This window comes from Neomonachus schauinslandi, chromosome 16 (assembly GCF_002201575.2).
Source record: "Neomonachus schauinslandi chromosome 16, ASM220157v2, whole genome shotgun sequence".
NCBI classification, from domain to species: Eukaryota; Metazoa; Chordata; class Mammalia; order Carnivora; family Phocidae; genus Neomonachus; species Neomonachus schauinslandi.
The window spans coordinates 8,846,005-8,871,731 of record NC_058418.1 but is presented as its reverse complement, the minus strand read 5'-3'; the positions used below and the strand labels follow the sequence as shown (position 1 = coordinate 8,871,731).

At 57.4% G+C, this 25,727-nt stretch overlaps 2 protein-coding genes and 1 long non-coding RNA gene across 6 annotated transcripts in view; 2 read left to right on the top strand and 1 right to left on the bottom strand.

Moving 5' to 3' along the window:
• Window positions 1-17,428, bottom strand: part of STRN4 (striatin 4) — a 25,265-nt gene extending 7,837 nt beyond the window's left edge. For 2 of the 4 annotated variants that reach the window (XM_021681346.1, XM_021681347.1), the window contains exons 1-8: window positions 17,121-17,428; window positions 9,951-10,054; window positions 9,384-9,457; window positions 8,278-8,356; window positions 6,297-6,494; window positions 4,120-4,261; window positions 838-997; window positions 151-264 (exon numbers count right to left, since the gene is read on the bottom strand). In XM_021681346.1, coding sequence (XP_021537021.1) covers window positions 151-264; window positions 838-997; window positions 4,120-4,261; window positions 6,297-6,494; window positions 8,278-8,356; window positions 9,384-9,457; window positions 9,951-10,054; window positions 17,121-17,402 — 1,153 coding nt within the window. In that variant the 5' untranslated portion in view covers window positions 17,403-17,428. Of the gene's footprint in view, window positions 1-150; window positions 265-837; window positions 998-4,119; window positions 4,262-6,296; window positions 6,495-8,277; window positions 8,357-9,383; window positions 9,458-9,950; window positions 10,055-10,891; window positions 11,010-17,120 lie in introns of all 4 variants that reach the window. The other 2 variants (XM_021681348.1, XM_044922278.1) reach the window with 2 other exon arrangements.
• Window positions 17,053-22,922, top strand: LOC110572923. Its single transcript, XR_002479886.1, has 3 exons — window positions 17,053-17,067; window positions 18,646-18,703; window positions 22,878-22,922. It is a non-coding gene; the product is annotated as an uncharacterized LOC110572923 (long non-coding RNA).
• On the top strand, window positions 22,917-25,727 carry LOC110572922 (fukutin related protein). The gene has a single exon (XM_021681350.1). The coding sequence runs from the start codon at window positions 22,917-22,919 to the stop codon at window positions 24,402-24,404; it is 1,488 nt and encodes a 495-aa protein (XP_021537025.1). The 3' UTR covers window positions 24,405-25,727.

Below are 25,727 nucleotides of genomic sequence, written 5' to 3'. Positions count from 1 at the left end.
CAGACAGACGAACTTTTGCGACAGGGAGGCTGCAGACTAGAGGCCAGGCTCTGACCCTGAGGACACAGAAGCCCTGGGCTTAGCTCTGCAGGCCCCCCCAACCCTGCCATGGGCCCCAGGGGACTAGGCCAGGGTGGAGGGGCCTCTTACCTTCGTGTGGCCGGGGCTGGGGTGTGCCAGGAGGGGGACCAGTCACTTTAGGGGGCAGCCCGTCCACATCCCGGAGGTCGGCCAAAATGCCCTGGAGTTTGACCCGCCGGCTTTCTGGGGGGACAAAAGCACAGGGCTGGAGTTGCCCACCAGTTCCAGTCACTAGCAGCCCCTCCTGCAAACGTGGGGCAGCCAGGAAGTGCTGGCCCCAGAGCGCAGGGCTCAAGGTGGGAGTCGGGGACGGGGCGGAGGAGACAGACCGAGCTGGGACCCTCTGTGGTCCCAGCCAGGCACGGGCCTCAGTTCCTAGCCGTCCTACGTGACAGCTGAGGGCCTCTCGGCTCGGAGTCCCGGAACGAGACGAAGACGCAGCACTGCCCTGTCTGCCTCTCCCCACCAGCTCCTCATCCTGTTCCTCCCTGGGGGCCGCCGAGAATCAGCTGCTCTCATGGAGGGCTGGAGGCCCTGCTCCAGGAAGAGCTGGGCCTGCTGCGTGGCCGCAGGGATTTCCCAAGGGAGGGGTGAGGGCCTGGCCACCAGGGTGCGGGCCTCGTGCTCTCCTGGGCCACCCCCCCTCAGGAAGCGTATCCGTCCGGCGGAGCCTCAGGGGCAGGAAGCAGCTGCTGGCGGCTGTGTGTCCCCCTAGCTCACCCGGGAGGAAGGCTGGCCAGGAAACCCTCCGCTTACCCAGCTCGTGGTGGGTCCCCTCTCCAGTGCATCGTCGAGGGTCCGGGGAGCCCTCCCCCTCCTCTCCTGAGCCCAAGAAATCGAACTCATTGATGGCATCCTCAGAGTCATCCTCCTCGTCCTCATCCTCCATCTCGGGCACCAGGGCCTTGGGGGGCAGCTGGCCGTGGAGAAAGCCAGACAGGTCAGGAGGCTCTGAGCCTCTGCCTGACAACAACCCCCCGCCCCGCCCCCCGCCCCGAAGGCTCCCCTTAACACACTTCGGAGGCTGTGCTCCCCCTGCTGGGAGCTTTCAGAGGTCGCTCCTTACTAGGCCCAGGGTGCTGCCAGCCCCCCCAACCCCCCAGCGGGGCTTTGCACACCTCTTCCCCTCACTGCCACCTCCACCTGCACGTGTGATCCCCTCCCAGGACCCTCCTCCCGGCTTTTGCCCGGCTCTTCCTGCTCCCTCCTCTGCCGCCACCCCCACCCCTTCAGCACCGGTATTTCTCAGGGACAAAAAGGCAATACAGCCTGTTTTGGGGCAGAGGAGAAACACAGGTGTGCGAGTGTGTGTACGGAGGCGCACAATTCAAGTGGGAACGTCTAGGTGCCCGGGGAGACCGGTGGCGCTAGCCGCTGTGCGTCATTCAGCGCGCCAGGCAAGCGTCCCACGTGACCTGACCACCTCGCGAACACTGATCATTACAGCATTTATCACGAGCAAACAGGCTGAGCAGTGAAGCCCCTCCCCTCAGGTCCCCGGTCCGAGCCGTCCAGGAAACACTAAGACAGCTCTGGACCGCGAGCCTACCAAGGGTTCTCCGAGTCTTCCTTAGAACTTTCTTGGCTGGCTCAAGCTTTGTTTTCTTACATGACCAGCGCGCGCTACTTTTGGAACAAGAGAAAACAGCACGGGTCCCCCATCCTGAGAAGCAGGACGCTGGGGCAGGTGAGCGCTGGTGGTCCTCACCGTCAGTCTTAAAGCAGCGCTAGGAACCAATCCTCTCGTGTTCCTCGAGGCGTGCACCTGGACCTCATACCAGACTTCCCAGACTTGGGGTTTCGGGGCAGCACGGCACCTGCATTTCCCCACGTGGATGCCTTTCACACACAGCCTTCTACAATGACATCTTACACGTGACGTCACTACATTGTACCCCAAGTGCCATCTAGGGGATGTGTGCTTGGAACCTCAAAGACCGCAGAAAATGGCTTAAGGGAGCCCCAGAATTCTCACTAACAGTTTTGAACACTTCTGCTTTAAATGCTGGCTTAAGAACATACCCCACCCCAGCACTGGCGCTCTGACCACCACCACCTCGAACACTACCTCTTCCGAGGACGCCTCTGCCTCCTAAGTGTTCCCTGACTAGACCAAGTCCTGGGCACCCCCAGGGCCAGCCTCAGTCAGACCACAAGCTCCTCGAGGGTGCGGCTGACCCTCCCACAGGCTCAGCACTCCAAGCGGGGGCTGGAGTCAAAACCGCTCAGGCATCTGGGAGGGGCCAGCCTCTGGCCTGTGTGGGAGGACCATGAGGGACAGGACATGGTAACGTCCCCTTCCTTCCCTGTGGAAGCCCCGGGGTCCAGGTTTAGCCAGCATGCCCAGAGAGGCAATGGGGGCGCCGGAGCTCTAGAGGAGCGTGGCAGCCTAACAGGCGTCCTCCAGGGTCCGCAAGAGAGGGTTCCCGAGTAATTCTGTTCTGCCCGCCGAGCCCGAGCACTCGATGCGGCCAGCCCCAGTGTAGCCAAGGGCTTTCTGTGCATGAGCTCATGTTAATTAAATCCTCAACAACCCAGAGGCAGGGGTTCTGAAACTGCAGCTCAGACAGAATCACGTGCCCAAAGGCACACAGCCAGGCCAGCAGCCACTCCGGGAGTCTCGGAGGTCTTTGGAATCAGCCTGGTCACTGCAGGTCTGCAAGGTGAGAGAGTGGCCCTGGGGGCTCAAGACCCCTGCACAATGAGCCACCCCACAGGGCCCACAGGACAAGCGCAGTGACAGACACACAAAGGCCTAAGGAAGTATGGAAAGTCAGCAATGATCTCCGCTGGGAGGAGCAGGGAGGAGCAGAGCGGAGCGGGCAGGCTTCCCAGAGGAGAATGAGGTAAGAGCTGAGAAAGGAGTGAAAATCCCAACAGGGGCGGGAGGGAGCAGGAACAGGGGTAGAGGCCCCAGACCCAGCACCATCCTGACTTTCCCATAAACCAGCTCTAGTGTGCTGGCTCTGTCCGTTCCTTGAGCACCCACGCCAGGCGAGACCCTGTACTGAGCCACACTGGGGACTCTGGAGACAGAGCTGGTCTCGCACAGCCATGGGTACACCAGGCAGGGAGGACCAGTTCGAGTCCAGATGGCTCCAACCCTGCCGAGGGAAGGGGAGGAAGGGCAGGTGAGAGGTCAGAGAGGGCTGCCTGGAGGAGGGGTGCTAAGGTGAGGCTGAAGGCGGCAGGGAGGGGTTCTGATGGGAAGGCCACACATAGGCACCCCTGCATGGGCATGCCGCCAGTCCAAGCTCCCCCAAGCCAGGGACTGGACCTCTGTCTCCATGTTGTTACTGCTGGCGCAGGGCTAGGCTCATGGAGGCCCAAACTGACATTTACCAGCCAAGGGAGCCCAGCCGTGCCTGAGGTTAGTACCGCTGAAACAGTAGGAGCACGGTGGCTTGGGAAGTTGAGGAGCAGGGGTGAAGTGGGGTGGGAGCCATTACCGTGAAGCCAAGCTGAGATCTGGACTCTACCCTGCAGGCGGTGCCCCTGGGCTTAGGTCCTGACACAAGAGCAGACTGGACACTTGCGCCTACAAAGTCCCCCGTGGGACCCCCAACCTGGCCCTGGCCCGGCCCAGGGCCCCGCCACATCCATTCTGGGTGCTGGGGAGAGAAGAGCAAGGAAACCCCCACAGTCCCTGCCTGGCAGAGCTCACAGCCTGTGGAGGGAAAAGACAGAGAGGCACAGCCACCAAAAATAGCTCAGCGCAACGGTGACGAGGCTAGCCCGAGAGAGAGTGCGCTGCGAGAGGGCAGTGCATGGCTGGCCCAGTCTGGAGAGCTCAGGCCTCTCAGGAACCGAAGGGAGGATGGGAGAAGATAGGGGTGGGGCTGAAGAAGCAGGCCCTGACACAGCACCGAGGCAGGGGCTTGGCTGGAGAGGGGACGCGGACGCTGGGAAGGGACAGGGTCAGGCCGCACACAGACCGGGCCGGGAAGGGAGCCCCGAGAGCACCCACAGGGGCACTCTGCTGCCGGTCTGCAAAGTGGGCGGGCCCCCCAGGGGGTGGGGGAGGCGAGGGGAGCGCACCTTCACGCGCTGCTTCTTGTGCTGCACGCTGTCCAGCTCATCATCCTCGTCGCTGTCCTCGTCCTCACAGTTCTGCAGGAAGGGGATCTGCTCCAGCACCGAGCCGCTCAGGCGCTCTTTGCTGTCTTTGCCTGCCGCGTTCCTGCCCACGAGAGGGGGGCAGAGGGAGCATTAGTCCCGCCAGGTGACGAAGCTGATGGGAGGGCGCCGAGGTGCCGTGGCCAGAGCCTGGACCCCGCTCTCAAGAGGGCTGAGCCCACTGTGACCCCACAGGAGCCTGGACCCCAATCACATAGGGGGCTCCAGTCCCAGCCTCCGCCTGACACACACTCTCCACGAAACGACCACCCTCACTCAGACCGCACCCTGGGCCCCTCCTCCCTGAGCTCTGAGCCCCCGAGCACGAGCCCCCACCCCCGGCCCCAACCACACATCTGCCCGCACGTGCGGAGCCAGAAGAGCTGGCCGAGAAAGCAGCCCCCTTGCCCACGGGCCGGAAGAACCCCGGGCGCAGGTCAGGCGAGTGGCAAACACGGCCGGCAGGAAGGAGGAAGCAGTCCTTCTGCCAATGCTGGTGTCCCTGCTGCCAGCCTTGCCAGCAGTGAGCCTGTCCCCTCCTGTTTCCACTCCGGCCCGACTGTCTAATGCCTCCGACTGGATGACAAGCTTTAACAAAGGACGTATCTGCCAAACCTGAGTCCAGGATAGAAAAGCAGGTGGAATTCAAAGTTCAGATAAATGCAAGCATTCTCCTTTCCTGCCACTAGGCCGATGCTCTAGAGGGTCCTTGCCAACCCCCAGGTATGTGGTTAGCGCTCCAAGGATAGATCTCTCCTCCGGGTTGCCAAGTCCAGCGCTCCCTCCCCGGCCACCGGGTGCACAGCCTCCCAGTGGAGCACATCTGCGCTCGGCTGCCGGCCACCACTCGGGTCTCCCCCTGCAACCCTGGCCGCACCCACTTGGCCTCCTGTGCCGCCGCCTCCAGGTTGTAAATCCCCCCCCTGCGCGCTGGTGAGCCAGAGGGCAGTCCGGAGTGCAGCGCCCCCCAGCCGAGCCCCAGGCTGGCTACTCATCACTGGTCCTGGGGGGGCGACCCAGCCCCGTGAACTCCACCCGCCCTCGACGGCCCCCTTGCCATCCCTTCCACTGCTCGTCCTCCCCACTAGTCAACTAGTCAACGCTGCTCCCGTTGCTGGACCAAACCCCACAGCCACCCCCTAGTTTCCTTCCTCTCCCCCACATCCATTTCTTTAAAAAGCAAACCTGCAGAGAGGCTGGCCAGCTCACCCCCTCCACCACCCGCATCCACCACCTCTCGCCTGGATGGCCCAGGAGGCTCCGCTCCCGCCCTACGGCCCCTCCTTCGCGAAGGAGGCCAGCACATGGGATTGTGTCACGCCCTGCTCAAAACGAAACCACAGGCTTCCCACAACTCGGAGACTCCAAACTCCCTATTGTGGCTGCTCTGGCCCCATTTGATCTGACTCCCGAGATTTCAACCTCACCACAGACCACAAGCCCATGTGCTCACTCGCTGCAGCCACGCTGGCCTTACTGTGGGTTCCTGAACGCACCAAGTGGAACTCTGACCTGACAATCACCATTCCCTCTGCCTAGAACATTCTCCTTCTAGTACTTGTGTGGCTTACTCTCCCACTTCCTGCGGTTCTCTGCCCAGATGTCACCTCCGTGAATAACCACCCCCATCGCACACTTCCCCATCTTTCTTTCTTCCGACCTTTCTCTGCAACACCAAACATCAGCGAATGTTAAATTACTTATGTTGATGAGTGACGACTACAGAGAAGAGAAGGAACCAGGAGGAAGTCCCCAGGCGGCGGCCGTGTGTTTCGCTCCCTGCTGGGCCCCAGCACGCCACCCAGGGTCGGCCTCCAGCAGGTGCTCTGTGTGCTGAGCAGCATAAGGCCTGAGCCTCAGGAGAGGGGCCGGGCTGGGCGTGAGCTGTGGCACGAATTGGCACAAACACGATGCCATGGGAGAGGACGCACAGGGGGACCCAGGACAGTGAAGGGACCAAGGGCTCTGGAACAAACCAGCCCACAACATGCTCCAGGAAGGAAGTGGCCACCAGAGCACCCAGGAGCACTGCTGACTTTTGTGACACTGGCCTTCACCGGGAGGAGGGGCCGCAGAGGACCAGACCTATGAGGGCTCACCTCTTGATCTGCTCTTCGATCTGTTTCACCAGCAGCGACTCACTGCCGCTGAGCCCCCCAGGGCCTGGCGTGGCCCTGGGGCCCCCTTCGCTGGGCTCCACGGCCCCGTTGAGCTCCAGCGAGCGGCCCAGGAGGGAGCGCACGCGTTTGGACCGCATGTCCAGGATGGTGTCCGTGTAGCCCACCTCTTCCAGGTATCTGCAGGGAGACAGAACCAGTGCGGCTCAGGCATCTCCTGGCTTCTTTAGATCTGATGAGGCTGATGCAAACGGGGACAGGCTTTTTCGAGAAGCAGCTTAAGACTACACGCCTGTATTTTAAATAAGCACACCCGGGGCCCCACTGCGTCACTTTCGAGTCTATTTCCAGGGGAAGCCTTTACATACAGGCACAGTGCGGTCACTGAGATGCTCACGGAGATGCCGAACGGAAGAGCCAAAATGCAGGGGCCACGCTACATGCCTACTGCAGACGACTATAGCCACAAATGACTGATGGGGACACGAGGCAGAAAATAAAGGAGGCAGAGGGCCAAGACAGACACAGTAAGCGGCTTAACGAAAATCACAAGTTACGTGAGCCACACAATTCATGAGTTTGTTTAAAAAAAAAAGCAAGCATTAACATGTGTACAAATACAGGCCACACACAAACATGTCTGAAACGTGCCCCCACGAGGCCCGGAAAGACACATACTCAGTGCACTAGCAGCGACCTCGGACCTTCGGAATAAGGGGTTAGGGACGTAAGAGCAACCTTTACAAATCACTCTACTCGCTTCCACAAATGAGTGTTTACTTCCGCAATTAAAAAAATGGAAGCTAGCTGGGACTGGTCTAAAAGTTACAAATAGAGGAAAAAAATCAATTGCGGCTATCTGTGGATATCTGGTCCTCTGGAGGCTCCTTCAGAAGCCTTTTATGTTTACCACGACCTGGTGCCTTCGGGACCCCTGAGCCCGCCCCTCACACGCCGAAGCGAAGCACACCTGCCTTCACCTGCTGTCTCATCCCGCACGCCCACCCGAGGGGAGGCAGGGGAGCACGGTGATGAAGAGGTTGGGCTCTGGGGTCACATCTCAGACCCCCTACTTACTTACCAGCTATGTCATCTTCCGCCAATACACGCCCTCCCTGCCTTTCTGTGTTAGGGGAGTACTGGTAGTTTATTTACCGCATAGAATTTACAGCCGGCATCAATGTGGGTACAGGGGCACGTAACAGGCACCTGCAAAGTGCTGCCTACAAGAACCGTTTTGTCATTACTGCTGGCAAAGCCCATAAGCAAGCAAGCTTCCTGACGTCCGGCTTAAGGAAATCGGGGACAGGGACAAATATCTTCCTGATGCTTGTCACACTACAGACCCATCTTCAACGAAATGTGCAAGAAGTGCCTGGCTATGGAAAGTGATGGTTATCTGTGTGACAGACGAGCATACGGCTCTTAAGATGATGCAACCTAACTAATTTATATGGAAGGATGTCCACAACACAAAAACAATGCAGTAGAAAACACGGGGGAAGGGGAGCGCCTGCTTTTATAAAACACACACACAGAGCCCCACCAGAGTCGCCAAAATGTTTACAGGAGCATGAGATTCCTTGGGTGGTGGAATTCTAAGTGATTTTATTTGTGTGTGTGTGTGTGTGTGTGCTTCCCTATATTTTGTGAGTTTTCTAAAAACACACTAATCTCTTTAATAGTAAAACATAACATTACCCTTTCTTTTTTTTTTTTTTTTAAGTGAGCGATATCTGGGGTCACATCCCAAGAGGAGGCCCCCCCCCCCTGCCTCCTGCAGCAAGTCTTCCCTCCCTCCCAGGCTTGGCTCCACCCACAGCGTGACCAGCAGGGATCCTGACAGTCCAGTGTCCCGCCCCCAGGGGGGACAGGAAGGACTGTGGAGTCTTCGGGCTTATCTCCCGAGCCAAACGTGTCCCTCTCCCCACCCCAGCCCGGCACCCCTGTCCTGCACACTCACTGCCGGAGAAGCTGCCGCCCCTCCTTCCACACCAGTGGGCTGTTCTCCAGGGTGACCGACTCCACAGGGCCATTGGAGACTGGAGAGTGGAGACAAAGGAGGCAGACTGTCTTAGGGCAGTGCCACGTACCCATCACCTCCTCCACCTTCCTCACCCTCAAACCCTCCTCAGTCACTACTGGTCACTGTCACATGTCCTGCCGAGTCCCTGCCTGAGGGCATCTGAAACCTACCCTCACCCCTCCACGCCCTCTACTCTCCTGGGGTCATTCCCCAAACCACCCCCCAGACGACCTACAGACTCCCATCCACTTATGTTACTTTGCCACACAGGAAGCTGGCCCCGCTGTGAGACAGCAGGCAGAACCAGACTCTATACTTCAAGTCCGGCTCTGCCACTCACCAGCTGTGTGACCTCGAGCAGGTTGGTTTACCTCTCTGAGCCTCAGCTTCCTCTTCCGATAAAATCAGTTAATAATAGTAGCACCTAGCTCTCGGGATTCTTGAAAGGATTAAATGAGATCGTCTTTTTTACTCATCAACTACTTACTGGGCATCTACCAGGCACCTGGCTAGGTGCCTGGACTACAAAGACCCCTGACCTCTAGGACTCCAGTCCTGGTGGGAGGGGTCTGATGTAAACAACAACATTACTGTTAACCCAGCCCTGAAGGCCTTGATGGGTCGCCCGGCCCCTCACCTCCACTGTCCCACACCACCTGTTCCAGTCACACCCAGTAACTCCTCGTCCCCTCTCTCACATCGCCAAACTTCCATACACGTGTCCCTCTACCTGGAACACCTGCCCTACCTACTTGTTGGTGAACAAGGAGCTTAGAATATTAGGGACAGTGTCCGTCTGTGTCACAGAGGGACAGAAGGCAGGACTGGCCTTCTTCACCGCAATCCAGCCCCCTCCCCACTCGGGGGCCCTGCAGAGCAGCCTGCGAAGGGCGTGAGTGAAGTTCAAGCCCTCCCCAGCCCCCCGGGCAAGTCTGCTTTCTGTGGAGCGAAGAAAGAAAGAGGTGGCCCAACTCTGCGCAACTCCACCACACTGAGCTCCATTTTGCGGGATGGGCAAGTCAGGCGGATCTGCAGGTGGGTACCTTGTTCTGCTGGTTCTGATTTCTTCTCCCCTGGGTTCAGGTCCGTCCCAAACTTCAATTTATGGTATTTGGCCCTAGAAGAGCAAATGATCAACGGATGACAGATGCAGAGGAGTAGACAGGGCCAGCACTCACCTCAGGGATCCCAGATCCCAGGGCCTTCCAGAGTCCACTCCCTGACCACTGAAGCTGAGCCCCCTCCCCACTCCCACCTCACTCCACCTTTAGGAAGCCGCCCTGGTGGAAGAGGCCACACATGGCATTATGAAGAACCCACTCTTTGGAGTCAGGCAGACTGTGGTGCTACCCAGCTCCAGGAGTCCCTGAAGAAGTCCTTCCCCTCTGGAAGCCTCACCTGTACCCATGAGGTGACTGGAAGGGGTCAATGAGGCAATGAGCATACAGCGGGGGCCACCATCATTACGAATATTGTTACTAGCGCTGATCCTGAACTCCACCTACCGTGTCTTGTTCTGTCTCCCTGCGCTAGAATCACACAGTATTGGGTGATGGGGAAGAAAACGCCGGATTCCAAACCTCCCTGGGCACCCAGACAGCAGGGCTCACCTTTCCTGCTTCAGCGCATATTCCAACATCTTGATCCGCCGCACCAGGTCTGTCTTGAGATTCTCTTGCCCTTTCCTTTCTCCCTGGAGGAAAGCCACCTGAGCCTGGGGGGATAGAAGGGAACAGGAAGACAGCAGGGCTCAGGCTCACTGATGTGTGTCCCTCACTCACGCAAGGACAATCAGCTCCAGCCCCCACCCCCACCCCCACAACGACATGCAGCAGCCACGTCTTCAGGCGTGAAGACCCTGAGCCAGGGTTCAATGGAGCAGTGACAGGGCATGCTGGATCTGTTTCCAGAGTCCCCTGCCATGTGACCCACCATGAAAGAGCTGAGGAGGAGTCCTTAACCCTTAAAATTAAAATGGGTAACTTGGCCCCTGCCTTTTGGGGAGAAGTCAGATCGGGGATGAAGGTGGGGGAGGTAGGCACGAAGAGCCCCGGGCTCCTTCTCCCCCACCCTAAGGCAGGTGCTGTCCCCTAGGTTGCTGGTGGAGGTGGTGTCTCACTATTTCTACCAGAGCATCTGTCTCTGGGAGGCGTAGGAAGCTACTTCGGGAGCTTAGGGACAAGAGTGGGTGGCTCAGCTCAGCTCCCGCTCCAATGCAAAAGCTTTACCACCCAACCCCCACCGCGGGGACCAAGCGTCCCACTGGAGTCTGCCCAGGGTGAGCGAGACATGCCACAGACATTACCCAGGGCCCCTGCCAACCACTTCACACCGTCTGCTGGCATGGCTACCCCAGTCTGCTCTGGTCTGTCAACAGGTCTTTTGGAGACACTGGGCCAACGGCCTTCGAGGCAGGATCCTGGCCCCTGACCATGTTCCAGAAGTCCTGTGCCAAAGCCCTGAGAGCAGGGCTCAACCCTGGCTTCTCCCCAAGTGCTCCACTGTTACAGGCTGGGACAGCCTGAGCTCCAGGCCGGGCTCGGCCACTTACTTGCTGCATGATCTTAGGCAGGTCATCGGCCTTCTCTGAGCCTCCATTTCCCCTTCTAGAAAATGGGGCTCACGAGAGTGCCTGCCCCTCATGTGTTAAGTTCTTCTCAGTCCGAGGCCTAGCACAGAAGAAGGGCTAATAAATGCCGGCTCCTACCTCTTATTATTTTTATTCTCCCTGTCCGTTCTTCCGCAACGCTGAAATGGGCCCAGTTCTTTAAGACCCAAGCCCCATCAAGCAAGAGATGTCCGTGGTTTACAGGCCTCCTGCCCCCACAGGCAGCTGCATCTTCCTGGAGCCAATCCCCAAACATCATGTGCTTGTTGGAGAACTTCAATGACTCTAAGAAGCCCCGGGGTCTGGCCACAGACACCTTTTCCAGGCCGTGCCCATTCTCAAAGCCCGGCTCTAGGACTCTAGGTTCTTGGCAGCCTCTCAGATGCCCACCCACACTCTCTCCCTCTCCTTAAGGCTCGAAGGGCCCAGAGGACCTACCTGCCCAGGCACTTCGGAGTGTGGCACAGCTCTGTGCCCGCAAGCCTACTATGGCCTCGGTCCTGCTCCAGGGACCAGGTCTCTCCCTCAGGTTAGCTGAGAACTGAGCATGTGCTAATTAATGCCTGGCTCTGGCCGGGAACGGGCACTCATATACCTCTGGTGGGGTCATACATCGATGCACACTTCCTGGAGGGCAATTCGGCCATATCTATAAAAATGTTAAATGCACACTCCCTTTGTCCTGACAGGTCCACTTCTGGGGACGCAGCCTACAGGCATAACTGCAATGTAGGCTTCCTTCGAGAAAATAAAAAGGAATATACGTGCATTGATGTAAGACGAAAGTATCATGCATTCGTTCATTTACGACACCAATATTTACTGAGCCCCAACTGTGTATCAGGTACAGGAGCAGATAGAGGACACAGCACTGAACAAGATGGAGCGCACATTCCAGAAGGGGGTGTGGGAAAAATAATGAACAGATCGCTATATGTCACCAGGTATGCTGTGGGGGGAAAAAAAAACCCCATCTATCCATTGAGGGAATGGACTTTGCCCCCCTTCTGAACACTTTTCTCTCTCTACACTTTAAATCAACACATACGCGCATAAATACCTAAGGCCAGACAGGCAGACTCACATGTGGTCACCATCTTAGCAGTCTGAATTTCTGTCCTTTTTCACCCAAATCCACCCTGTCCAGTCACTTTAGAAGGCGGAGAAGAAAAGCTCAATCACCAAACATAAGCCCCCAATTACTACCTCCTCACTGTCCTCCCTACCCTCTGGGGCTTCCGTAGTGAGCCTTCTACTTCCCAGTGCCGGGACAGCCTGCTGAACACCTACATCCATTCGACATCCAGCACTGGTGACTGCCTGGACAACCAGGTCCTACGTGAGGCACTGGCCAGTAATGGAGAAGATGAGTGGTTCCTGGCCCCACAGAGCTCTCAGTGTGGTGCAGGAGACAAGCAGGAGCATGGACAACCAACATATGGCGTGACTAGGCACGGTGAGGAAGCAAAGGGTGTTATGGGAGGAGGGACACCCAACCCGCTCCTGGAGGTTAAGCAGCACAGTTCAGTCAAGACCTGAAGGCTGTTAGAAGGTGGCCAGGGGAGTGGCAGGTGCTGCTGGCAGAGGACAGAGACAAGAGCTGCATGGCAGGCTTATGGAACGCTAAAAAGGCCAGTACGGCCGCATGATAATGTGTAACAGGGTTAGTGAGGAAAGGCAGAGAGGCTTGTAGGCCCGAGAAAGAACTGCACACCAAGTTGGAGTTTGAATGTTGTCCTAAGAGCACAGGGGAAGCCACGGAAGGGTTTTAAGTAAAGGAGAGATGTAATCAGTGCATGTTACAAAGACAATTCCAGCTATATTGCAGAGAACTGATGGCTGGGGGGTTGGGGGGGTGGGATGCCCACGAAGCTAAAGGCCAGTCACAGGAGGCAGTCCCAGAAATCCCAGGGAGAAATGACAAGTGGCCCAGATGAGGAAGGGGGGCTGGGTTAGTGGATTTGTGGTAATAAGGAGGCGGGACTGATAACACAGGTGACTCAGTCTGTGGGGAGAAAGGGAAGAGCAGACAAGGCCCTCACACTTGCTGGGCTGGGCCCCTTTATCTCCTTGCTTTCACCACAGCAAGCCCCGATCTCTCTTCTCCTCATTATGGTGCGAGAACCTGACTCAGCCCACTCTGCTCTGTTGTCCCCTTCCCAGCTCCCCTGGCAAAGAAGGGAGAAGAAAGAACCAGAAACATGTGGTTGAAGTGAACCAACTCAGTGGAATCCCACTGAAAGGGGAAGTGTTGGCAGCCGGTCCCTCCGACCGCCGAAAATGCCAGCAGCCAGCGCCGCCTGATCTGTGAGTGCCCTGGTGGTCTGGCAGGTAAGCCTAGGATCTGTAAGTTCTCTACCCACCATATTCACCCACCGCCACTCCCCCTGGCCAGACTGTTAGAACACACCCCCCCCCCCCCCAAGAACTGTGCCCAGACGCCGCTGCCGCCTCTCCCTCAGCTGCTCCCTCTCTCCAGCCAGGCGGCACTGGAAGGGCTTCCCGAGGAGCCTGAGCAACCTCGGTCCTCCCCGGGGCTGATGGATGCTTCTCCGTATCCTGTGCTGACCTTTCTGTCCCAGCCACCAGTCCTGTCTGTTTCCCTTCTGGCCCCACCTAGCCCTGTATCCTTGCCCAGCACCAGGGGCTCCTGGCAGGGATGCCTCCCCACTGGATGCTTCCGAGCCCCTAGTGAGGCTGGCAGTGGGGAGGGGCCAGTTCCATACCTTCTCTGCTGCCACCACGCTCCCCACATCTCCCTATCGCTGCTCCTCCGTGAACATCCATCTGAGACTCCCCCGAGAGGTTCCTCCTGTCCTCGGCGAGCTCCCCTCCCCAGAAGTGCCAGAGTTCTATAAACTATACAGGGTTTGTACATGACCTTTTGTGTTTATCCTGTGTTGATTTACCTTAAATGCACAACATACGTATCTACAAAATCACAAATACTTATGACCGTAACTTCCGTTTTCATTTAAATATTTTATGCTTTCTTACATTCAAAAGATCACGGTGCTTCGAGCAGAGCCACACAATCAAGTAACTCCACTTGTGTGTGTGTGCACAGTTCTCTGCAGTCTCTTGTGCAAACTAGGCTCCTCTGGCAGCCTGGAAGTTTCTAAAGGGCAGAAACCACACTGCCTGCTTCTCGGAATCCCCCATCTGACAAAGTCCTGCTTATTGTCAGATGGCATCTACGCCACCTCCCTGCCCTGATCTCTGGGTACCGGCAGGACCTCACGAGCGGCTGCCTGTTCTACCATCCCCCACACGCCCTCACTGAGCACAGCGACATCACAGCGGGTCCTGTGCCCAGAGCAGCTGTACTCTGCGATTTGGAGAAAAGGTACGCAGGGTTCCTCACAGAAGTCAGACATGGGCCAGGCCTTCACGGATCTCACAAGAGAAGTCACACGGTTAAGAGAAGTTAAGCGTAAGTGTTCGAGCAAAGGTGTGTAAACTGAGGTGCCGCTGAAGGGGGGGTGTGGAACCGTGGGGGCAACCTGAACCAATCGCCGTTTCATAAACATAGCTGTTCTTCCATTGCCCCCACCTATTCCGCCTTATACTCACAAGGAATGTAAAGATAATCACTGCAGCCATTCCTGACCGGGGGTGGGGGAGGTTCTAGGAAAGAAGCTAAAAGTCTGTCAACGAGGGTCAACTAAAGGAGCTACAGTATAAACATCCAGTGGAATGTAGTTATCAAAAATAATACGAAAGTTCTCTGTCCGGACAGGAAAAGAACACCAAGGCACGGGTGTGAAAGTCGCAAAACGATTCGTATGTGACCTCACGTTTTACACACACAGAGCTGAACTACTTTTCTCGCAGGAACAGTTGCAGAGAAGAGCAGGAAAGGGATGGGGGGGTTCCCTTTTCACTCACACACACACATACACACACACACTTCTGACACCTCTGCGTTTTTACTAATGTGCCAGAACAAGAGAAAACAAAAGTTCACAGTAAGTGATGCCGCAGCCTGGACACGGGAGAGCCTACCCAGGGGCTCTCCACGAGTTCTTCTCCAACTCCAAGGGCCACTAGGTGAGGGCATAAACACACAACTTTTCTCCCGTCTGTCTCAAGGACGAGAAGGTGGCACGGTGGGTGCTGCAGGGTGCACTGGCGTGTGAAGTCCCAGAGACCAAGATTCAATCCCAGGTCTGCTTACAACTGCTTGGCCGATCCTGAGGAGGCCACTGGGCTTTGGTGGAACATTTTCCTCGTCTGTACTGGGCAGCAGAGAGGTACAGAGCATGGGCTTTTAAAAGCCCACAGACCAGCCCTGCCACCCACAGGCTGTGATCCTAGATCAATCACGGACTGACTCTCCCTCAGGGCCTCCCTTTGCTCTTCGGATTCTTTTCTCAAAAAGCAAGGGTGGGGGAATAGAATCACTCGCCCTCCCAGAATGTTGCAAGGATAAATGATACCGTGTATCTAAAGTGCTACATACAGTGCTTAGCCCCTCATATGTGCTCAATAAACAGCAGCTGCCTCCTTGCTGCTGAGAGGGCCAGGGTACACCTGCCGGGTCTCCATAATGGGGTATTGAGATCTAGCCAGATGTATGCTGGGAAAGAGCTCCCGAAACAGAGTTGAACACAAAAGTGAGGAGTGCTTATATAAGGATTCCTCTCCCACCTCAATGCCAAGCCTCAGCTACCACACAGCTAAGATCCCTAGTGGCAGAGGGTGGGGGTTGTAGAATGCTCTCTTCATTCACCCTCTGGACAAAATTCTAATCGGTTATTTATTTGGGGTCCCCATATCAACTAGACAGGAAACCGGGAACCAGAAGGGGAAAATTGGGCTGCTAGAAGTAGATACCGGCTTCTGCTAATTATACCCCAGCCCAGGAACCCTCAGAGTCCTCGTCGCCCATCCCTGGATCCCTTCAAATCCTCACAACTCTGATGCCCCATCCTCCAGACACTCCGCAAACAGACCTATACTTCTCAAGGTCACGAAACCCAGCCCAACTCCTCAGGCTCTAACAAACATCATCCCAAAGCACACTCCTCTCCCAAGCCACTCCACAAACCATGGGGTCCTTTCTCAGACACTTCCACAAACACATCTCCTCCCAGAGTCCTTCTGAGATGCTTCTTCAACGCTGTCTGCCTGCTCTGCCAAATCCTCCCCCTGCCACCCTCCAGGTAGCCCCCCCCCCCCAAAAGTCCTCCTGTCTCCATCCCAGGTCCCCTTATCTCCACGCTGGACGCCAGCGCACTCCAGTCCAGGGTTCTCCACCTGACATCCTATACACACCTCCCATCTCAAGGCCATTGCCCGCCGCACTCCTCCACATCCCCCAAACTGGAGTTTCCGCTCTGCAGCTCTTACATACAGGCTCCTAGACCAAGTCCCGGCCCTGTCCATGCTTCCACTCCCGGCACCCCACCCTACAGTCGACAGCCACACATGCCGGGCTCCCCAAAGTTTCGTCCTTAGAGGGGAGGGCACACATTTTCCTCCTGGGACCCCCCGAGGCCCTCTTCTCCTCCCGAGTCCTCCTCATACAGGCACCTTTCATTCCCCCCGCCCCCCCGCCCAGTCCAAATGCTCTGAAAACACACCCGGTCCCAGGCTCCCTGACTTCCTCTCCCCACGCAGGCCAGATCCCCGTTCGACTCACTCTCGCCCTCGGCGGCTCCCAAGTTCCCCCGACGCCCCCTCTCTCCCACCCGAAGCCCATCAAGTTCCACCTCCAACCCTCACCTAGTCGGGGACGGGGGTGGGAGCCCAGCGGCACCTTTCGGGCTTTTGCTCACTCCCAACGAGACCCCCCCAACTCCTCCCACCACTCTCCGCTGAGTTCTCCTGGGCTCCCCTCAGGGCCCGAGGTCGCTCTCCAGGGAACCCGTCTGCCGGTCCGCTCACTCCCACTCCAGCTTCCAGCCGGTTCCGGTCCCCTGCGCCCCTCCTCTCGGCCGGCCCCTGTCGGACCCTCCCGCCCCGGGGCCCCCCTCCCGCCTCGAGCCGCCGGGTGCCCTCAGGACCCCCCTCGGACGGCCCCTCACTCCGTCTCCGGGCCGGTCGCGGTCCCCTCCCGCCCCCCCCCGGCCGTCCCGGCGGCCATTGCTCCAAGATGGCGGCGACGGCGGCGGCGGGTGAGGCCGGGCCGGGCCGGGCGGGGGGTCGGGGGTCCCGGGGCGGCGCTCACCTGCAGCTCGGCGCGCTCGGCCTCCCAGCGGGCCTTCTCCGCTTCGAAGCGCGCCCACTCGTGCTGGATAAAGTGCAGGATCCCGGGCAGGCTCAGGGGCTCGGGCCCCGCCGTAGGCCCGGGGCTGCCTCCGCCGCCGCCTCCCTTACCAGACGGGCCGGGCCCCGGGGCAGGGGCAGAGGGCGGGGCTGCCCCCGTCGGGCCGGGGCCCGCACCGGAGCCCAGCGGGCGGCAGGAGGAGGCGGCGGCGGCGACCGCGGCGGCCGCTCGCTCCTCCATCATGGAGGCGCCGGGGCCGGCCCGCGCGCCCGCTGTGCCTCGCGCGCCTGCGCGGCCGTACCACCGCCACCCCCCCCACCCCGGCCGCGCGCGCGCTCGGCGGGGGCCGGAGGGGGGGGGCTGTGATGGGAACGAGGACGGGCGCGCGCCTCGCCCACCCGGGTCGACCCCGAAAGCGCGCGCGCGCGTACGGTTGGGAGGGAAGAGGCGGGGCGCGCGCCCCGAGGAGCGCTGAGACCCAGGCCCAGCACGAGGGTCGCGCCTGGGAAGAGCTGGACTTTGGGAGGAACCGCTTTCTGCCCCTCTCCTCTTGCTTCGCCCCAAAGAAAAATTCTAACCCCCTCCAGACCCAAATGTCACTCTCCTCGACACTGTCCCTCTGAGAGAAAGGGTGACCACCAGGGGTGGTTTCAGCAGTGGCCCCATCCTCTCTGATTCCTGGTCCAGGTCGGTAGTCATGGTAACCCTTCCCCAGCCTGGAATCGTCCCCCTTTGTGGTTATGGAACCCCAAACCTCACCTGTCCCTGCACCAGGAGGAGGTTGCTAAGGTAACCTAAGTCCCTGGTGGTCCTTCTGCCCCTACCTTCATTTGGTTACTATGGCAACCTCACCTAGCACTCAGGTAGAAAGGACCCCAGCCCCAAGGACACTGATTGCTGAGAGAACACCTCTTTCCCAACCCCTCCCCCTAGCCACCCAGTTGGCATTACCATGGTAACCTGTTCCCCCCACCTTTCTCATCGTGGGAGGTCCATGGACCAAACCAACCAGGTGTGTTTATTTAGAGAAGATGCTCTGCTGAGGAGTCGTTGCTATGGTTACAGGGCCTGGACCAGGAGGTGGAAACAGGCAAGGCCAACCCCTGGTTACTATGGTAACAAGGACAGTCCCCCCTTCCCGTGACCCTAAGAACCAGGCCCACCAAGGTAGGAGACAGTTTTAAGATTGTGTCTCGGGATGGAGTAGGTCTAGGGAAGAGGTTGTCATGGTAACAGCTTTGGTCATCTCTAGCCCCACCTTTCTGGACACATTCATTCATAAGAAAGGGATGGTTATAGGTTGCTATCATAACTGATATCCTTCCCACCCATTCCTGAGATACCCCAGGTGGTGCCTGAGCTTATGGAACTTCAAAGAGTAAAGGATTCTCTGACCTTCTCACTGCCACTTTTGTAGGTAAGGTGAAATCATACTCTACTGTGCAAAATTGGCTGATTTGGGGTTTTCTGGTTCTTGTTCCCTCAGCAGTGCAGCTGAGCTGGGCTGGAACCGCCCACCCGGAGGTCCTGCAGCAACCTAGGAGGTAAGAAGTTCCTCAGTGTCACCAGCACTCCTGTGGAAACTGCCCTTCCCCCGTATTGTTCATTTTCTTTGCCTGTCACGTTCCCATTCCACAGATGCAGCAGCTGAGGCCCCAGTCCACAGCAGAGCTCAGGCTGGGTGAACCTAGGCCTAACGTGAATCTGGATCCACTTACATTGTTTTGTGAGGAATGGAGAGACAAAGTCTCAGCCTAACTGTCCTCTCCTCCCCTGACCACCTTTTCTCTATCACACCCCCCGCTTGTTTCCTGACCTATCTGTAAGTTCTGTGTGTGGTTTTTGTCTTCCTACCTCTGGAGGGCCTGCCCAGTGACCGCTTCGATCTTTCCCTGTCCCTAGAACACAGGGTCTGGCACAGAGGATACTCAGTAAATATCTGTCTGTTGAGTTAATGGGTTGAATTCATTAAGTGATGTGCCGTATTCAGCTTTGAAAAGCACCCGTCAGATTAGGGCCGCAGAATGCTCACTGAAGGTGGACAGCGAGCTGGGCTGTCTGAGTGGACCCAAGAGAGACAGCAGAGCTTCTTGGTTGAAAACATGACTCTAGAGCCAGTGTTGTGGGTCAAATCCTGGGTCCACCATTTCCCAGCTGTGTGGCCTTGAATGAGTGACCTCACTTCTCTGTACTGCTTTTTCCTCATCTTAAAATGTTATCAGAACATGAAAATTAAACAAGGTAATTTAAGCAAAGTGCTTAGGCAGGAATCTGGCATATCATGAGCAGCTAGAATTATTGATATTATCATCGTATTGTGATTCAGAGAAACAGAACATTCAGACCTTCAGAATCATCGCTTCATACCCTTTGCCTCGATAAAGGAGTTTTGAGACCTTATAGTTGGGGAAGTCAAGACCAACCGTGTCAGGGTACTGGATGATTCCTTTCTCTTTCTTTTCTGGTCCCCTCACCTGCTGGTCTGGCTATCGTAGCCACTGGTCTCTGAGGACCCGATTTTTGTCCTCTCTCCTGCTGGGCACCTCGTAGCCCAGAGTCAGCCAGACAGAGCATGCCGAGAGCCAGGGCCTGGGAGGTTCTCCCTGCGTCCTTTATGTCTCTGAGCCACAGTTTCCCCATCTGAACAACTGGAGTCAGTCATTTGGGCCGCACACATTTATTGAGCACGTGCTATGTGCCAGGCACTGAGCTGCACTCTGAGCACACAGCAAGGAACAAAATAATAAGTAAAATCTACGTGATCATGACTAGAGGAGAAAAACGCAGGGATGGGGCACAGGAAATATGTGGGTCATAGGGAGATACATTTTGAAAAAAGAGTGTCCAAAGAAAGGGCTCGCTGGACAGGTGACATCTGAGCAGAGACCCAAGGGCCATGAGGGAGGAGCCATGCAGAGGGAATAGCCAGTACTTTGGCTGAAGTCCCCTGGGCGTATTTGATGGCCAGTGTGGCTGGAGCTGACAGAGTCAGTGGGAGAGGCTGGGGGATCACATGGGGCCTTATGGACCCCAGTGAAGACTTTGGCTTTTCCTTTGAGTGAGTTGTAAGCCACAGAAGGGTTTGAGCAGATGCAGGACAGGATCTAATTTGAGTTTTAACAGGATCCCTCTGGGCTCCAAGTGGGGAATGAGGGCAGAGCAGGAAGATGGTCTCTATAGAATCTTTAGGAGATTCTAGAACTGTCAGTGGTCTCTCCTGTGCTTCTGTGTACATAAGCTCTGAGAGTCTAAGATTTTTAAGACCCCAAAGATTCTATGGTTCCAAAGGTTCCTCCCCCACCCACAGTAATGTGAGGTCAGAGTTGTTTGTCGCTGTGTGCTGTGTGTCCGCTATTGGGTCCCCAGTGCCTAGAACAGTGCCTGGCATATTGTAGGAGTTCCACAGAGAGGGAAGAACTGAAGGAAGGAAGAATCAATCTAAGGTCCAGAAGGCGATTCCAAGGTTTTAAAGATTAAGAAGTTGCTCTTAAAGTGCAACTCAGATTCTTAAATGCCCACCCCGAGCTGGGTCAGAGAAGGGTAAGCAGGCCTGGGATGGATGAAGAGGGGGAGGAGGGCATTCCTGGTAGGAGAGAGAAAGAGAGCGAGGAGGCAGGACCCAGGGCCCTGAGCCACAGTACAGAGTTTGACTTCAGGAACCTGAGGCCTTATAGATTCGGAGAGCCCTGGCTTTGGGCATCAGTTTTCCACCAAGTGCACTTTCAGTACCCACCTGTGTGCCAGGGACACGGAGGTGATCGAGGAAGCCCTGGCTTTACCCTCCCGGGTCTCACAGTCTCGTAGGGGAGACAGACCCATCCCTGGATGATGCCCAACCAGAACAGGCAGGGCTGGGATGGGGAGCCCAGGGGCTTCAAGAGCCCACAGAGGACTTCTGACCCAGCCTGGGGTTCAGGGAGGGCTTCCTGGGGGGAGGAGGCATCAGAGCTGAGGCCTAAAGCATAAGTAGGAGTTCTCGAGGAGAAAAGAGGCATGGGGAGAAGGGGTGTTCGGGAAGAGAATCTTCTAAGCAGAAAGAACAGAATGTACAAAGGCCTAGAAATAACGTCTGTTGGAGGAAAAGTCCAAGGTGGCTTAGACAGAGTTTGACACATGGCAGGAGATGGAGCTGGACTGGTGGGCCAGCAAGAGACCCAAGGTCACCCAAGGTCTTATGGGAGGTTGTAAGAAACTTAAACTTTTTCCTCACTGTACTGGGTAGCCATGGCAGGTTCTGAGCAGGGAGGGAGAGGTCAGATTTGTGCTTTATGAAGACCCTTCTGGCTGCCATGAGGAGCAGACTTGCTCAGGAGACCAGGGGAGGCTGAGCGAGCGGGGATCTGGGTGGACCAGGATTGAAGGGGGAGCTGTGGTCAGAAGTATTTAGGAGGTAGGAAGATTAGCTGGGTCTCTGATATCCCCCTTTCTGGGAGGAGTAGAAACCTATGGAAATCCTTCCTGGGGAAACTTTTTTTTGAGTATTTGCTCAGAGCCCGGAGAGTGAGTTAGCATATTGTAGGAGTTCTGGAGACCAGCCGAGCCTCCCGTTGTGATGGGGACAGTGAGACAGCGCCATCTGGGGGTTGCGTAGGAGTGCGGGGGATGAGTGAAGGGTGGGTGTGTCCTATGGCCCACAGCTGCTTATCCAAAGAGGCTACCCACTCCCCTTTTATTTATTTTATTTATTTATTTATTTTTAAGATTTTATTTATTTGACAGAGAGAGACACAGCAAAAGAGGGAACACAAGCAGGGTGAGTGGGAGAGAGGAGCAGGCTTCCCGCGGAGCAGGGAGCCAGAAATGGGGCTTGATCCCAGGACCCTGGGATCATGACCTGAGCCGAAGGCAGACGCTTAACGACTGAGCCACCCAGGTGCCCCTCCATTCCCCTTAAAAAAAAAAAAATTATTTTATTTTTGTCCTTTTATTTATTATTTGATAGGACTTAGCATTCAAAGTATTTTTATTTTTATTTTTTAATTTCATGCTTTTATTTAAATTCTAGTTAGTTAATACATATGGTAAAATTGCTTTGTTTTTTGTTTTTCAAGTAGTGGTCAGTATTAAAAATTGGGATAGTTGTGATTTAAGAAAACACTTCTAGCTTCTCTTGCAAAACCAAAGCGATCTGGCAGACCATCGGGAAAGAGATGGCCAGATGGCACAGGATTGAGGAAGTGAGAAGGGGACAGTGGGGGAGGGGCTTGGCGGGCCAATGCTGAGGCAGCAGCCTCACCCTGGAGCCAGAGCCAGAGTGTGAGAGGGACAGAAGAGACAGATCCGGGGCAGGAGCTTCCTGGAGGAGGGAATGGTGGAGCAGAACGTGCAAGCTGGGCCTGGGAATGGAGTGGGACATTTATAACTGCACCCAAACCTGAATGAGAAGTTGCCAAAGAAAAGGATAAAGATTAATTGCGACTGAACAAGGAAGAAGGGAAGGTGAATCGTTTGATAAAACCTTGCTAAGCACCAGGCTCTGTGCTGGGTGGAACTAGGGACCCAGCAGTGATTGAAACAAGCTCAGAACCTGCCCAGTGGGAGGATACAGACCTGTCCCCACGCAGAAATGCCCTGGAGTGGTGGGCTAGGGTGGGAGAGCTGAAACCAAATAGAGAAAGGGCTGGGAGAGGAGGGCAGCGCTGAGCATGGAAGGGGGGTGGGGGGTAGGAGGCTTCTGACAACCAGCTCCAGCCTCGCCTTTGGTTCTCCCTTCCCCAGGATGCCCTGGAAGCCCAGCTAGGGCCCGACTTTGGCCCCATGCGTCTCACCCGCTGCCAGGCTGCCCTGGCAGCTGCCATCACGCTCAACCTCCTGGTCCTCTTCTATGTCTCATGGCTGCAGCACCAGCCCAGGAACTCCCGGGCCCGGGGTCCCCGCCGTGGAGCTGCTGCCGGCCCCCGCGTCACCGTCCTGGTGCGGGAGTTCGAGGCCTTTGACAACGCGGTGCCTGAGCTGGTGGACTCCTTCTTGCAACAGGACGCAGCCCAGCCCGTGGTGGTGGCCGCCGACACGCTCCCCTACCCGCCCCTGGCCCTGCCCCGCGTTCCCAACGTTCGCCTGGCGCTGCTCCAGCCCGCCCTGGACCGGCCCGCCGCGGCCTCGCGCCCCGAGACCTATGTGGCCACCGAGTTCGTGGCCCTGGTGCCCGACGGGGCGAGGGCCGAGGCACCGGGCCAGCTGGAGCGCATGGTGGAGGTGCTCCGGGCGGGAAGGGCACGCCTGGTGGCCGCCCCCGTCGCCTCGGCCAACCCTGCCCGGTGCCTGGCCCTGAACGTCAGCCTGCGGGAGTGGACGGCCCGCTACGGCCCCGCGCCCTCCGCGCCCCGCTGCGACGCCCTGGACGGAGACGCCGTGGTGCTCCTGCGCGCCCGCGACCTCTTCAACCTGTCGGCGCCGCTGGCCCGGCCGGTGGGCACCGGCCTCTTCCTGCAGACGGCCCTGCGCGGCTGGGCCGTGCAGCTGCTGGACCTGCCGTTCGGCGCGGCGCGCCAGCCCCCCCTGGCCACGGCCCACGCGCGCTGGAAGGCGGAGCGCGAGGGGCGCGCGCGGCGGGCGGCGCTGCTGCGCTCGCTGGGCATCCGCCTGGTGAGCGGGGAGGGCGGGCGCCTCGAGTGGTTCGGTTGCAGCAAGGAGACCCCGCGCTGCTTCGGGACGGTGGTGGGCGACACGCCGGCCTACCTCTACGAGGAGCGCTGGACGCCCCCGTGCTGCCTGCGCGCGCTGCGCGAGACCGCCCGCTACGTGGTGGGCGTGCTGGAGGCGGCGGGCGTGCGCTACTGGCTGGAGGGCGGCTCGCTGCTCGGCGCCGCCCGCCACGGGGACATCATCCCGTGGGACTACGACGTGGACCTGGGCATCTACCTGGAGGACGTGGGCAACTGCGAGCAGCTGCGGGGGGCCGAGGCGGGCTCGGTGGTGGACGAGCGCGGCTTCGTGTGGGAGAAGGCCGTAGAGGGCGACTTCTTCCGCGTGCAGTACAGCGAGAGCAACCACCTGCACGTGGACCTGTGGCCTTTCTACCCCCGCAACGGAGTCATGACCAAGGACACGTGGCTGGACCACCGGCAGGATGTCGAATTCCCCGAACACTTCCTGCAGCCTCTCGTGCCCCTGTCCTTCGCTGGCTTCGTGGCGCAGGCGCCTAACAACTACCGTCGCTTCCTGGAGCTCAAGTTCGGCCCCGGGGTCATCGAGAACCCCGAGTACCCCAACCCTGCACTCCTGAGTTTGGCGGGAAGCGGCTGAAGCTCCAGCGCCCGCTCCTGGGGTCTGAAGAACACTCATGCGCGGGGAGCTGCCCTTTGCTTTGGCGCCGTTGGCATTTGGGGGGCGGGCCGGGGACGGGCCTGGACCTCGAAGACCTGCCCTGTGCAAGATTTCCAAGAGCTTGGGTTTTATTTAGAGCACGGACAGTCTTATAAAGAGGAAAAAGTGTACGTTCTGCGGCTGGACTGCCGCGATTAAAACCCCAGCTCTACCACTTACTAGTTGGGCGGGCCTGGGCGAGTGTCCCAGTTTCTGGGTGCGCATCACTTTCCTCCAGGATTCAGTGGGTGCCCTCGCAGCGTCTCGCTCGCGAAGAGCCCCGCAGGACTCTTGGTTGCTGGGGTTGCTTCCGCCACTAGAGGGCGCCTTTGTCCTGCTCTGGGGCCAAGGCCCGAGTAAGCCCAGGACCTCCCCGTTCCCGTAGCTTTCCTAACTCTTGAGCCTTTGGTCTCTCTAATCCCCCCGTACCTGGAGGGACAGGATGACTATCTCCCTTCTTCCAGAATGCGACCTCCTTGCCTCCTGGGAGAGCCCTGTGAGATGCATGCTGCTCTTAACCCCATCTTACAGAGGAGGAAACAGGCTCAGCCCTGAGCTGCAGCCGTGGTTAAGAACCGAGTTCTGGATGCCAGACCCACTCCATATTAACTGCGTTACCTCATTGTTGTAGAGCTCTGCACCTGTTAGCCCACTTGCAAGGCGGGATAAACAGCAATCCTAGCTCACATAACTCAGCACGTGTGATGTGCCAGGCATCCTTCTCGGTGTTGGACACGGATTAACTGATCAATCTCTCACCTCAACCCTCTGAGGCGGGAGGGAGCTGCTATTATTTCCGTTTTACAGGTGAGCACACTGAGGCCAGAATGGTAAAGTCACTTGCCCAAGGTCAGACAGCTTAGGAAGTGACAGAGCAGGGACTCGAACCCAGTCAGGCTGGAGCCCACACTGAAGTGGGATATTCTGCCCCTCTCTAGTAACTACATGAGACGGGGGGTCCCGGGAGCCCGCACCACTTAGCAAGTGAAGCCATGGCGGCCTTCCTTTTGTGATCATGCACCCAAGAATAAGTGCTGTTTGGGCAAGTATCCCAAATGTGTGTATTTATTTATAAATTATATACAGGTACTACTATTGTTCTGTATATTAGTAATGAGGCTTAAATTATCCCATTTTAAAATTTAAAATAAACTTAGAGGTTTATTTTAACTGGCTCATCTCAGTGACTTGTCCCGCACACCCCCTGGGTGTGTGCACCCAGCTTTTGGGACCATGGATTCTGAGGCGGGAGAGGCCTGGGGT

Bases quoted from the DNA above. Each gene is read 5' to 3' on its own strand.
- LOC110572922 (XM_021681350.1), top strand. From the start codon at position 22,917: ATGCGTCTCACCCGCTGCCAGGCTGCCCTGGCAGCTGCCATCACGCTC.